The 13,318-nt window shown below is 55.5% G+C and overlaps 2 protein-coding genes across 3 annotated transcripts in view; both read right to left on the bottom strand.

Annotated features, from left to right (window-relative positions):
- Nucleotides 1–3,053: 3,053 nt before the first annotated feature.
- On the bottom strand, nt 3,054–10,475 carry SPATA32 (spermatogenesis associated 32). The gene is made up of 5 exons (XM_070395384.1): nt 10,463–10,475; nt 6,280–6,334; nt 5,008–5,419; nt 3,708–4,696; nt 3,054–3,156 (listed from the first exon to the last, which is right to left on the bottom strand). The coding sequence occupies exons 1-5, from the start codon at nt 10,473–10,475 to the stop codon at nt 3,054–3,056; spliced, it is 1,572 nt and encodes a 523-aa protein (XP_070251485.1).
- Nucleotides 10,476–11,547: 1,072 nt separating this feature from the next.
- MAP3K14 (mitogen-activated protein kinase kinase kinase 14) overlaps nt 11,548–13,318 on the bottom strand; it is a 43,037-nt gene continuing 41,266 nt past the window's right edge. For both annotated transcript variants that reach the window (XM_070394046.1, XM_070394044.1), the window contains one exon: nt 11,548–13,142. In XM_070394046.1, coding sequence (XP_070250147.1) covers nt 12,978–13,142 — 165 coding nt within the window. In that variant the 3' untranslated portion in view covers nt 11,548–12,977. The remainder of the gene's footprint in view (nt 13,143–13,318) is intronic.

Consider the following 13,318-nt stretch of genomic DNA (forward strand, 5'->3'; position numbering starts at 1 on the left):
TGAGAGCAGGTCCTGAGCGAGAGTCTGTCTGCCCTCGGGTCGCAAAGGGGCGCACCCGCTCTGTGAGTCTGCAGCGCACGCCAGCTTGGAGCCGGGAAGGCCGCTGGGCCGCTGGGCCGCTGGGCCACTGGGCCTGGCAGCAGAAGGGGAGGCCCTGGTGACCGCGCCGTGCAGCCTGGGCCGGAGGACCTGCCCTTGCAGCCTGGTTCAGCCGCAGAGCCCGCTGCTTCTCCGAGGAGCAGCTTGAAGGAGAAAAGTGGAGCAGCGCCTCCGGCACCGCCTCCCCTCTTTCCATCTCACAGGGGAAACCAAAACTGGACAGGAAGCCACTTGTCTCTGGCCTGGGGCGGGTTGGGGCCCAGGAAACAGGCCCCAAATTCAGGGCTCCGGTCCCTGGGGCAGAGTCTCCTCCGCTGGATACAGCTGTGCCCACGTCATCACCTCCTGCACTGACTTGTAGGGCACAGAGCCCTGCCTCATCAGCTCGATCAGGATCTCTAGGAACAGGCCTGCAGGCCTTGGGCGTCACAGACCCTGCTGTTTCTCACCTGGCCTGGCGTCAGGGAACACCGGGGAGGGTAAGGAGGAGCCCCCCTCAGCCAGGCCCATCTTGTCCACCAGCCCTGCCGCTCGCCCAAGCACTGAGCTAGGGGGTGCCTGTAGCGAAGATACCCAGGAAGTCTTTGAAGCTACAATTGCATCACCTGGGAAGAGCCAGGAGGGGGCGCTCTGTGGGCCTGTCCTTGCAGGCCTACCCTGGGTAAGCATTAGGGGCTTGCCGGAAGTCCCAGGCATTAGAGAAGCCACTCCTGCCTGTCGCCAAGCGTCAACCCTGGTTGAGTGGAGGAGAAATAGCCCTTGCCCTGGGGAAGCACCAAGTAAGGATGAGGATTAACACAGCAGTAGAGGCTGTGGGATAGGCATGTTGATCAGGGCAGACTTCCTGGAAGAGGAAACTTTAAAATAGGACCAGGCCAGGGGTTCTGTGGGTTAGAGGTGGGAGAGAATGAGAGGGCAGACATGGGGGCACCTATCATCCAAGCCTGCCTGCTGCACAGCCTCACACATCTCCTGTGGGCTTAGCTGGATACCCACGGTGCACAGGGCGGCTCTCATGGCTGCGCACATCCACAGGGCCGTTGGGCGGGAGCTGACAGTCTGAGGATATCCTGGAATATGGGGGGCAGGTAGAGGGGCAGGCAGCAAGGTGAACCGCACACATAATACAGAGGACAGCGGCTGCTGTGTGTTGGCACTTGTTTAGTGCCCATTCAGTTCTCATGTCCAAAACTCACGTTTGGACAAGTTTGTATGAAGAACATTAAAAACTCATGTCCAAGGCCACACCACCAGCAGGGACAATGCTGGGCTTCGGACCCCGGCCGTCTGGCCCTGGAGCTACAGAGCATCGAGGCTGCAGGCGCCCTGCTGGCACCTGGCATGTAGCAGGCACAGCAAATTATTGATGAATAAAATGATTCTGTTTTGAGGGACCTCTGCCAATATCAAGGCATGATCATTGGGGGGCAACAGGGTCCCCAAATTGTGAAAGGGGTTTCTTTTACCCCAACTCCCACAGTCCCAGGTTCCAGGGGTAGGGGACTTTTTTTCCAATTGTTTCTCCCAGTATCCTTCTTCTCTTCCTTCTTCCATCCTTTCATCCATCCACCCATCCATCCATCCACTTACCAACCATCCCAATACCTTCCTATCCACCAATTCATCTTACACACACACACACACACACACACACACACACACCAGTGGGCCCTGGGGTTGAAGAGAGGAGCAAATTAGACTGGCACGGAGAGAAGGGTACAATACAATCACTATTTCTTGCAGTGACCTCAGCCGCTGGGCAGGCAACCCCTTGTAGTTCTGCTCTGAACACCCCCTACTTTTTCTCCCTGCTCCCAGCCAAGGGCCCTCACCTGACAGCTGCCGGGATGTCAGTACAGTGGGGCCTTGACTTATGCGTTTAATTTGCTCTGTGATGGAGCTCGTAACTCAAATTACTCATATGTCAAATCATAAAGTGAACGAGTGAGACACGTGATGCTGGGCTGATGTGGCGTTCACTGTGACGTTCGCTGCGCCAACTAGCGGTGGGGTATCTGAAGCTGGCTCGTAACCCGAATTTTAGCTCACAACTCAAAGCAAAAAATCGGCTGAGAGACGGCTCGTATCTCGAAAAACTCGTTAGTCGGGACACTCGTAAGTCAAGGCCCTACTGTAGTAGCAGGACCTTGTCTGCAAAGCTGCCTCGGGGAAAGAGGTTGTAAGTCCTTTGCACCTGCTGCAGAGGTGACAGGGCAGGGCAGGCTTATCCCAAACCCAGCACCCCACTCCTAGCCCTCACCTCTGAGACCCAGCACCTGGGCCTGACGACGCTACGAAATGGGTAGCTGAAGGCCCTTGAACTCTTTGGCCCCGTGTGAGGCCTGCTCTGCCCCTGTGGCCAAGGTTGCTGCTGGCTCCGTCTGGGTCAGCAAGGCAGTGTGTCGCTGCAGCCTCCCCTTCCAGGTCTCGCGTGAACAGTCTTCTGTGGAGGCCTTGGAGGTGGGAGGAAGACACTTCCCATTGGATGCTGAGACTCCAGGGGACCCAGGGCCAGGCCTGTGGGCACACAGCTCCGCCTTCTCCCAGGAAACCCCATTCCAGCCATGTGCACTCGCAGTCCTCTAACCAGGGGGCTCGGGACAGTAGCTTGGAGGAGCAGTGGACCCTGTCCTAGCCCTAGTCACCTGTATGTTCTCTGTGCCACGGGGGTCTCTTGGTCTTCTGCTCTCTGCTGCCAGAAAGGCAGAATCACAGGCTCTAGGCTGGTCTAGCGCCCCAGGCCCGAAGCTCCCAGGATGGCTTTGGGGTGAATTTTAACATCTTTTGGCAGGGGTGCACTCTCCCCCTCACCACAGGCCTGCTCCTCTCTGGGGTAGTTAAAAAATGGTGGTGGCATCCCTCAAAAATTGAGACAAGGACTTCGCAGCCAGGTGAGTTCACTGGTTCCGGAGCTTCTGCAGAAAAAGTCTGAGCTGGGGCCAGCACTGGAGGCTTTATTGGTTTCGTTTAGTCATTTCTCTGGGGGAAGAAGTGGGCAACAGCTTAAAATGGATTTTCAGCATTAATGGAGTCTCTTTCTTGGTTCCCGGCACTGAGCTGCAATGCAAAAGAGGGGGTGTCACTTGGGCTCCAGTGGGAGGGTCAAGGGAGAGGGATGAGCCCAGAGGCCGCTCTGAGGAGGGCCCTGGGGCAAGAGGACCTACTCCTGCTGCACGCGGATGGGCAGCTGACATTGTACTGTGTCCACGCATCACTAGAAGCAAGGGGTGCTGCAGGACCCTCTTCCCGCACTGGCCACTCGATGGAAGTGTCCTGGGCCCAGGGCTGGAGCCGTCAGGTTCTTGGCATGGAGACATTGGCCTGAGCATTTCTGATGAGGGATAGGTCATCAGCCCGAGGGGTGAGAGGCTTCCTAATGCTAGAATGGCTCTTCCCATTTAGAACCCAGGTCCCTGGCGAGCCCTGGAGTGCTCACCCTCCAAGGTTCCCGGGCCTCCTCCAGCCCTGGCCTTGGCCTTGCACCCACCCCTTCCTCTACCCAGCACCCCCTTCCACTGGTCCCTGTCCTCCTTGAAACTGTGAGGAGCGGGCCCACCCACATCCTCGAGCAGCCGCCCCTTGCGGGGAGCTGCGCCAGCCTCACTTACTCTTTCCTGTCTCCATTCAGTGAAGAGGACCTGGCCGGGGCCCGGATAAACTTGACTTTCCCTTTAAAGGCGGTCCTCTGGGGCTCCGGCTTGCTAAAGTCAAAGTAAGGGTGCAGGGTCTTGTCTTCCTGCTTGGCAGATTCCAGTGGCTCTCCGGCTTCCAGCGACTTCTCGGATGCCCTCTCCTGCACCTCAGGGAGCTTTTCCTGCTCTGGCTCCTCCTTGGCAGGCGGGGTGGTGCTCTCCACCATGGGCGCAGTAGAAGGCTCCACGGCCTTCTGGGGTGGAGATTTCATCATGTGCTCCAAACTGGGCAGGTCCCTGTTGCTGGAGGAGGCGATGGCCAGGGAGGATGCGAAGTTGACCAGATCTTGTAAGTTGATAGCTGGTGTGAGATAGGGGGAGGGCAAGTCGGTGTCTGACGGCTGCCGGGTGTCTGACGGCTGCCGGGTGTCTGACGGCTGCCGGGTGCCTGGTTCTGGAAGCTCTGCCTGGGTGCTTTCGTCCTGGAACTGCTTTACGGGGACCGGCTCTGGGACTGCCTTCTGGTTCGGGGGGCTGGCGATCTCCTCTGTGCTCTCGCCACGCTGCACGCCGGTCTCCAAATCCAGGCTGTATTCTGAGGCCTGGATATCTTTGTCTGCCCAGAAGAGGTGCTTGGAAGTCTGCACAAAGATGGAGCGATGGGTGGAGTCCACTTGTTCCTCGTCCGTGATACTCGGGCTTGTGATGGAGCTCGACCTCACATTCCACTGTTGGGTGTCCTGCTGTGTTAGCGCCCCCTCGAGGGGCTGGAAGGATTCCAGGTCTTCATTGCAGACCTTCAAGCTGGAGTCCTTCTTGGCCTCAGGCTTAAGCATGGACGCCAGGCAAAACTCCAATGGCGGGCAATACTCCAACGACGGCACAGCCTTGGCCTCCTGCACCAGTTTTTTGTCTTGTTCCAGGTTCTCTTTAGGTGGGACATTCAAGTGTAGCAATTGATCCACCTGAAAAGTTTCAACTGAAAGCTGAGGAGGCCCCTGCCCCTTGGGTCCTCCCTTGCACCAATTCCCTGCCCTGCTCCCCTGACCCCAACCCTCATGGACACACACACACACACACACACACACACTGCACACTTCCTCCCCACACCTGCCTCTTTGCAGAGACCTCCTGGGGCAGGGAGGTGGTATGAGCAGGTCAATATCGGTTTGGTCCTAGGGTCCCAGAATTGTCAAGGCTAGGGGCTGGTTAGAATTTAGGGAAGATGGGCTTTGTCTACCACCTCTTCAGAAGAGGTGACCCTGCCCACTGTTACCTCTTCCTCATCTTCCTCTTGTGCAGGCTGGGGCTCCTCTTGTGCAGGCTGAGGCTCCTCTTGTGCAGGCTGAAGCTCCTCTTGTGCAGGCTGGAACTCCTCTTGTGCAGGCTGAGGCTCCTCTTGTGCAGGCTGGAACTCCTCTTGTGCAGGCTGGGGCTCCTCTTGTGCAGGCTGGAGCTCCTCTTGTGCAGGCTGAGGCTCCTCTTGTGCAGGCTGGAACTCCTCTTGTGCAGGCTGGGGCTCCTCTTGTGCAGGCTGGAACTCCTCTTGTGCAGGCTGGGGCTCCTCTTGTGCAGGCTGGAACTCCTCTTGTGCAGGCTGGGGCTCCTCTTGTGCAGGCTGGGGCTCCTCTTGTGCAGGCTGGAGCTCCTCGTGTGCAGGCTGGAGCTCATGTTGGTTTAAGTCAATCCTAAGACAGCAGGAGACAGAGTGGGTGACAGGGCTCCACGGGGTTGGTGGGATGGCTTTAGGGGGGAGAGGAGCTTTATACAGGGACTGGCAAGATGTCCCCAGCTATCCACTCCCTTGGCTGTCCCTACTCCCACCAAGAATTCTGGAGTTGTAGTCTCAAACTTTAGTGAGTTTAGAAAGTGCCTGGAGAGCTTGCCAAGTTGTCCCCCCGGCCTCCCGCAAGGAGGGATCCAACTGGTTGGAGGCGAGGCCCAGGAATCTGCATTCTAATCAAGCATCTGTCAGCTGATGCGGCTCACTTGGAGAACCAGTGTCCAGGAAGTGGCTCCTCATAGAAGGAAAAGCCCAGGGCACTGCCTTTCCCCAACCTGCTCAGTCCCAGCTCAGCAGATGTGAAGAGCAGAGGTGTGTGTGTGTGTAGGGTTCCCTCAGTTTTGTTAGCCATGTGCTGCCATCTTGGCCCCTTGCCTTCAGTGCTCAGCCATGTGACCCCCTCTCCTTCCTTAGGAACCTGCCCAACCCCAACTCGGACAGCTCTGTCCTTAGAGCAAGGTGGATCTAAGGGGTCAGGTCCCATCCACGTCCCTGGGTATGCCCCACTGCCCCTTAGTCCTCCTCCAAGATCAGAGGCTGGAGACAGAAGCAGGAAGGGGTGCTACCCACACCCCCCGGCCCTCGCCCCACCATGGCCTTTTGGCCTGGATACTATCCTTGGGGAGATTTTGAAAATAGATGGAGGAAGATGCTGGGTTGGGGGGGGGTACATGAAAACTTGGCAGTGGTGGCAAGTGGGGGTAAGGGTTGGTGGTCTTGGAAGGTGGGGGAGCGGTCCTCCGATGATGGGGGACTGGTTCTCACTGTGTTTCCACTATGTCCACCGAATCCTTGCTACAGCAGGGAAATCCATCGGCACCTGGCAGAAAGGAGGAGGTGAGGGGCTCTGGAGCAGGGGCTGTTGGTGATGCTTCAGCCATCCTCTCCATCTCTCTCTGTTCCTCACCTTAACCCATTTGCCATTCCCTCTCCCATCTTAACCCTTGTTTCCTCCCTCTTCCTAGCCAGTGTCAGCAGACATGAAGACCTATCCTTCATGTCTGCTCCCCTCCACTTTCCATGCTGGCCCATGCTGGCCCTCCGTAAGGGTGAATGCTAACAGCACTCAGTTCCATTTATTGAGAACTACTAACCCAGGCATTATGTTGAGCACTTTCTGTGCTTTATCTTGTTGATTCAACAAAAAAGAGGTTCATTTGCCCAAGGTCCTTCGGCTGGTCATTCAGGAAGTCAGCACGAGAATGCAGATTGGACTCAGGAAACTCAAGTGCCCTGTCCTGCATGCTGTTCTCCCCAGGAGCCTGGAGCTGTGTGGGGTTCCCCGTCATGTCCACACGAACCATCCTTATCTCCCTCCATTCCTGTCCCTCTGTCCTTTTCTCCACTCTCTTCTGGCCAGGCTTCAGATCTGCCACTCAGCCTAGCCATCCTCCTATCCCCAAGTCCATCCTCTCTTTCCCTGGCTCCTCACCCCATCACATCCTGGGGTCGTCCACCCCCAACTCTGGGCCCAGGTTCTCAACCCAGGTGATGCTGCCACGGACCTGGTTATTTAGGAGCTCTGATAACCCGACACAGAGACTCCTTGGGGGAGGTCTTCCCACTCAGGTTTTTGGCACATTACAATCTTCCCTGGAGATTTGTGTCTTTTACTGCAAACGCTTTTTTTCAATCTCTGGGGGTGGGAGGCACCAGGCTGTCCCATTCCTAGATCCCCAGGGTCGTGGATAGGGGTTGATGGTGAGGTCATCATGGCAATGGGCAAGCTGGGTTCCCATGAGTCTGGAGTGTGGCAGGAAGTGACAACCCTGGCTCTGGTTGAGAACTGCTCCCAGGGTTATATCAAAAGGATCAGAATGTGCAGTGGCCTCTTCCTAGAGATGTAGAGGCTGAGGAGGGTCCTTGCCTGGCTGGTCCTGGGACTGGGATTTGGGCACTTCTGTATTCAGCCTGGATCAACTGGGCTAGAAGTCTGCACCACCATGGACAGAATAAGTGGTCTCTTCAGAACCCTTCGCCTCCTTGACTATCACACTCCCGCGGCTTCCTCCCCATCTCTCTCACCATCTTTAACTTCACCTGCCCAAGTGCTGCTCCTCCCAGGCCTCTGACCTCACAGCCTTCCTTGCTTGTTTACAGAGTTTCCCTGGCTATTGAATCAACATCCTACAGTCTTAATCTTCCCATGAACGGCAACTGGATGTGGACAGGAGGAAAAGTGATTATGGTGTGGACCTCATAGCAGCACTGGCGGTTGGAAACAAAAGTCTGAGCTTGGCTCCACTTGGGACTTCTGTGACATTCTGTAGGATGCGAAATAATTTCAATTTCTAACTGCCGATTGCTAGTAAATAGAAATGTATTGATCTTGCAACTGTCCTAAAATCCTATAAGTTCTAGTTTTATTTTGTAATAGATTCATAGGTTTTCTACATAAACAATAATGTGTGTGACTTAAGACAGTCTTACTTCTTCCTTTCCAATCTAGGTGTCTCTTTATTTCCTTTTCTTGCCTTATCGCACTGAGAACAATCTCCAATACAATGTTGAATAAAGTGGCGAGTGGACATCCTTGCTTTGTTCCTGAGCTTAGGGAGAAAGCATTCAGCATATCACCGCTAAATATGATGTTGGCTGTAATTTTTCTTTCTTTTTAAAAAAATATATTTTTATTGATTTCAGAGAGGAAGGAGAAGGGAGAGAGAGATAGAAACTCAATGATGAGAGAGAATCATTGATTGGCTGCCTCCTGCATGCCCCACACTGGGGATCCAGCCCACAACCCAGGCATGTGCCCTTGACTGGGATCAAACTTGGGACCCTTCAGTCCACAGGCCGACACTCTAGTCACTGGGCCACGCTGGCCAGGCTGGCTGTAGTTTTTCTTATAGATGCCTTTTATCGGGTTGACAATGTTACCTTCTATTCCTGGTTTACTTAGTTTGTTATATATAGCATGCTATATATTGTCATATATAGCATGCTATATGTTAACATGAATACTGTTATATATTTTTTGTTAATAATTCATTTTATGGTGAAATACACTGATTAAAATTTTTTAAAAATTAATCTTGCATTCCTGGAATAAACCTCATTTCGTCATGATGTATTATCTTTTTGTACACTGTTGAATCTGATTTGCTATTTTTCTTTTTTAGAATTTTCACATATATGTTCATGAGGTGTACTAGTGTGTAATTTTCTTTTCTTGTAATGTCTTTGTCAGGTTTTGATAGTAGAGTAATACTGGCCTCAGAGAATGAGTTGAGAAGTATTCCCTCTCCAATTTTCTGAGTTTGTGTAAAATTGGCATTATTTCTTCTTTATGTTTGATAGAATTACTGAGGCTGTCAAGAGCAGGATTTTCCCTTCATCTCCACTTTCTTCCACTTCTTCACCCACATTCATAACACTTAGATTCACTATCAAGTAGTTTTGTTTTCGGACGAACTCAGCTGCTCTTCCATTATCAGTAGCAATGCTTGCTTTTATCACTACCAAACAACTTTGTTGTTCATTGTCCTGGTATGGTTTCATGCAGTCTTTTTTTTTTTTTTTTTAAATATATTTTATTGATTTTACAGAGAGGAAGGGAGATAGTCAGAAACATCGACGAAAGAGAAACATCAATCAGCCGCCTCCTGCACACCTCCCACTGGGGATGTGCCCGCAACCAAGGTACATGCCCCTGACTGCAATCGAACCGGGGACCCTCCAGTCCGCAGGCCGACGCTCTATCCACTGAGCCAAACCGGCCACGGCATGTGCAGAGTCTTTATCAAAAAATAAAATAAATGCAATGCCTTTACTCTTCCTGGTGTCTTTAACTTTCATTATAGTAACCTTTACAATTTTTGTCACACTTGGAAAATATCCGGTGTGTCAGCTGTTGGTCAGGGAAGACGGCAAGTTGGACACATACGCTGTGCTTTTACTTGGGGCCAACCCACCTCTCATTTCTACAGGAGGGGCCGGCCAGGAGTCTGAAGAGCGTGTATGAGCCCTCGGCTCAGTTGGGGCTCAGCCCTGGACTGTCCCTTGCCCTTCGCAGCGGCCTTGGCATCCCGGGTACTGGGAAGGGTCAGGTGCCGCAGATGAGAAGGTGCTGCAGCCTGTCCATGGCTCTCCTTAGACCCAGAGCTGGAGGTGGCCCAGAGGGGGGCTTTTGCTGACCTACATTTTACTTTTAGTCAACTCATCAGACCCAGGTCTACTTAGCATAAGAATAGCCCCTGGAGGGGGTGTAATAAATGTTGTAGGAGTGACTTAAATTTGTTGCCCCACAAATTTGGGAAAGGGGGTAAGTTGCTCTCTGGTTGTTGGTTGTTGGCACAGTTTATTATTTATTTATGCTTTGATTTTGGGCGCATTTTAAAATGCTGGCCCAGGTATGTTTTCCAGGGAGAGAAGGTCCGGAGGGAAAAGCCCTCATTCCAGTGGGCGCCTGAGCCCCCATGACCAGAAACTGGGGAGACCCAGGGCCCGGAGGGCAAGCATCTTTGCTCCTTGGCACAGAGAAGAGTGCAAAGCACAAAGGAGGTGCTCATGAAACAGTCGTGGCTGCTGCTTCTTCCTGCAGAAGTTCCGAGCACCGGTCAGGGGCAACTAACCACGATTTGAGCGGTTGTCTGCGGTTTGGATAATTCATGAGTCGTTTTCTGGGCACAAGGCTACTGTTCCTAGAACCTCCGGGCAAGAACCCTCCGAATGTGCAGCCTTAACCCCAAGGTGTACAGGGCCCAGGCCTCAGAGTTGGGGCCGCCTCCGCCTCCCCCCCACCTCCTCCTTCCCGCCCCATCCCCGCGAGGATGGCCAGGGCTTTGGCTGGAATCGCCCTTTCCACTGTGCACACCCCCCTCGCCCGCCTTGAGGAGCAGGGGCGGGAGCGCGGGGCCAAGACCCTGCCCCCCACTTCCACTTTCCCCGCCCTCTCCACGCGAGCAGTCCCTGCGCACCCGCCCACCCCGCCGCCCGCCGCTCCCACCTGTCATCCCCATGCAGACCGAGTTGGCGACCAGGGAGGCTCTGGGGGAGGCGGGGAGGGATGGTGGCTGCTGCCCCTCCGCCTCCACTGTGCTCTTTGGCGGGGGCGGTGGAGATGCTGTGGGCGCCGGTGCCTGTGATGTCGCTGCCTCTGTGACGTCCCGGCGAGTCCCGTGGGCAGGGAACTGCGCTCAGGATTTCCGGCGCGTGGGTAGGAGCGGCCTGAAGGGGCAGACTCCGGAGCGGGCCCCACCTGCTCGTTCGGCCTCAGAGCCCGGTCTGGGGACCAGGCAGCTCTGCTCCGCAGCAGGCCCAGGGCAGAGAGGGCTGGGCAGGGGTACGCCTGGGGTCTCCCCGACTGGCCTTTGCACCTGTTCTGGCCCAAGGCCGCTGCCCTCTGTGTACCCAGGAGCCCTCCAAGAACCCATGGAACCTTCGACCTTTACCCCAAGGTGGGCGGGTATGTCCCTGCGCGCGTGTGCACACACACACTCTCACTCGTGCACAGCTTCAGGGGGTGTGGAACCAGATGATACAAGACACCCTGTGTGCTGGTGGCATCACCCTCAGGCAGGCCCCTGTCCCATGACCAAGGTCCCACTCTGAGAAGTCACCTCTGATCACAGGCAGGCCTCAGGTGGCTGGAGGGCTGGGAGTCCAGGCTCTCCTCCCCCTCTCCACTAAGTTCCCTGGAGCCTGGCCTCAGGACAGGAGCAGTGGGTGGGGCGGCCTTTGCTCTGGGCCTGCAGGATGCCCCACTATCCATGCCTGGTCAGTGCCCAGGCCTTCTCTTCTTTGCCGTCCTCCTCCCCTCGGCCTGGCAGTGTTTGGCAGGGACTTCCCTGCTGCCACCGGTGGGGCATCTTGCCAAACTGGTCTGATGGGTAGCTCAGAGGGGGGACTGGAAGCACCCACTGGGAGTGGTGGGAAAGGCAGCCCCCCTCAAAGGTTGAAAACCGTCCTTGCCCCAAACACAGGGCAGACTTGACAAGATCCCACCATGAAGGCAAAGGGAGGCAGCTGTTAGGATCTGAGTCTTTGCAAGCAGGCGCGAGAGTGGAGAGAGCCAGGGTCTGAATACGTGTCATTACTCCAAACTTTATTGCTCACAGAGTTCCCTGCAACTCGAACCCTGCAGTTCTTCATGTACTGGGGGCCGGGGTCTCTCCCTGGGGAGCAGGATGGCTCCTTGTAGATAGCTGGACAGAGGGCACCTTGGCAAGACTTGGGGACAAGATTCCGAAGGAGGAATCTCAGGGGATACATACCCCCTCATCCCCAGGGGCTGAGAGTAGCAGGCCCCTCAACTCCCAGTGATTCACAGTTGATTAATGCTACATGAGTCCTGATCAGCTCCCCCCCTGAAAAGGCTGGACTGGGCAATGAAGAGGAACTGGGGGGGGCTCATCTTAAATCTGGAGGTTTGAAAGGATCACATGTGTGGAGACAGGTCAAGACTTGAGTCCCTTCACCCCATCTCCTAGTCTGCTTGTGCTAGTGATCTGCCCTCCTGGAGGGCAGCCGTGAAAGTGCTTTGAGGTCATCAGAGTGCAAAGTGCAGCTGGCAGTGCCCCCGTAACCTGGGGCAGGGCAGGGTCAGTGTGGGCATGATGCCTGAGCTGCGTCTCGGGAAGCTGGTGTGCAAGATGTTGGAAGCCGTGGCTCGGGTAACAGTAGCGCCTACATCTGCTGCTTTCTTTTCCGTCTTTAAACCTTATCCCCAGGCACTTCCTGTCAGGGAGGTCTCATGCCGTCACCCTTCACCTTTACGGATGAGGGGACCGAGTACTAGCTAGTCATGGCAGTGCTGGGCCTGCAGTCGGGGCCCAGTGCCTGCTGCTCTGGGGAAGGCGTGGCCAGCAGCCAAGGGGCACGAACGTGCGGATTGAGAACCACATCGCTGAAACACCTTCTTTGGTCCTTGGCTGAAACTGAGTTTAGCACAGGACCTGCATTGCAATACCCTGAAGAACGTGGTGCATTCTCCCAGGGAGACTTCCCAATCAGGGCTTCCTCCCTCCCTCTCTGTCTGAAGAGTGGCCAGGCCAGGCAAGGGGGTCGAAGGCCCCGTTTACCCAAGGCTGGGCACACCTGCTGCCTGGTCCTGTGCTGGACCTGGGTATGGGTCTTTAGGCACTTGACACCCTCAGACCTGCGTAGAGGCTGAGAGGCTCACCCACCAGCCGGTCCCTCACGGGCCCCAAACTGTTCTCCCCTGACAAGTGGTCACTGACCCAGGCCAGCTCGTTTGAACCAGGTCAGAGAAGGCCCTCTCTGTTCCCTGTGGGAAGAGGCCTCTTGACTTCTTTCTCCTCCTCACGTGGGCACAGGGTGTTCTCTCGGTGGGTCAGGCAGGATGCAAGTGGGAAATCCTAGGAGGCATTTTGCTGGCGCCCCCTTTGCCCTGGTCCCACTGCTGAGATCCCTGGGAGCAGCCTGAGCCTGGCTCAGCGGCAGCATCGAGCGCCGAGAAGGAAGGCTCCTCTGGCTGAGTGGAGCCGGTGGCGGAGGCTGGGTTAGGGCCTGTTCTCCAGCTGGCCATGCTTGACCCTCCAACTCCAGGCGAAGCTGCCATCTGGGGCCAGGGTACACTGTAGGTCGATGCCCGAGTCTGGCACCTCCATGTCGTAGCGCACAGGCTGCCCATCCTTGGTCACCAAGCTGAAGGCTGCGGCTGGGATCTGGGGCAGAGCAAAGCAGTGGGCCTGAGACACTGGCCTGGGCCTCAGAAGCTACCTAGAGTATAAATCTGTCAGTCTCCTCTCCCCCAGCCCTGGGAGCTCCCTCCCTCCAGCCAAGCAGTGCACCTGAGGGCACCACCTGCCTTTCACCTGGTCCAAGTGCGGGTCCTGACAAC

This window comes from Myotis yumanensis, unplaced genomic scaffold, assembly GCF_028538775.1.
Source record: "Myotis yumanensis isolate MYYU_CA2020_CCGP unplaced genomic scaffold, mMyoYum1.0.hap1 SCAF_16, whole genome shotgun sequence".
NCBI lineage: Eukaryota > Metazoa > Chordata > Mammalia > Chiroptera > Vespertilionidae > Myotis > Myotis yumanensis.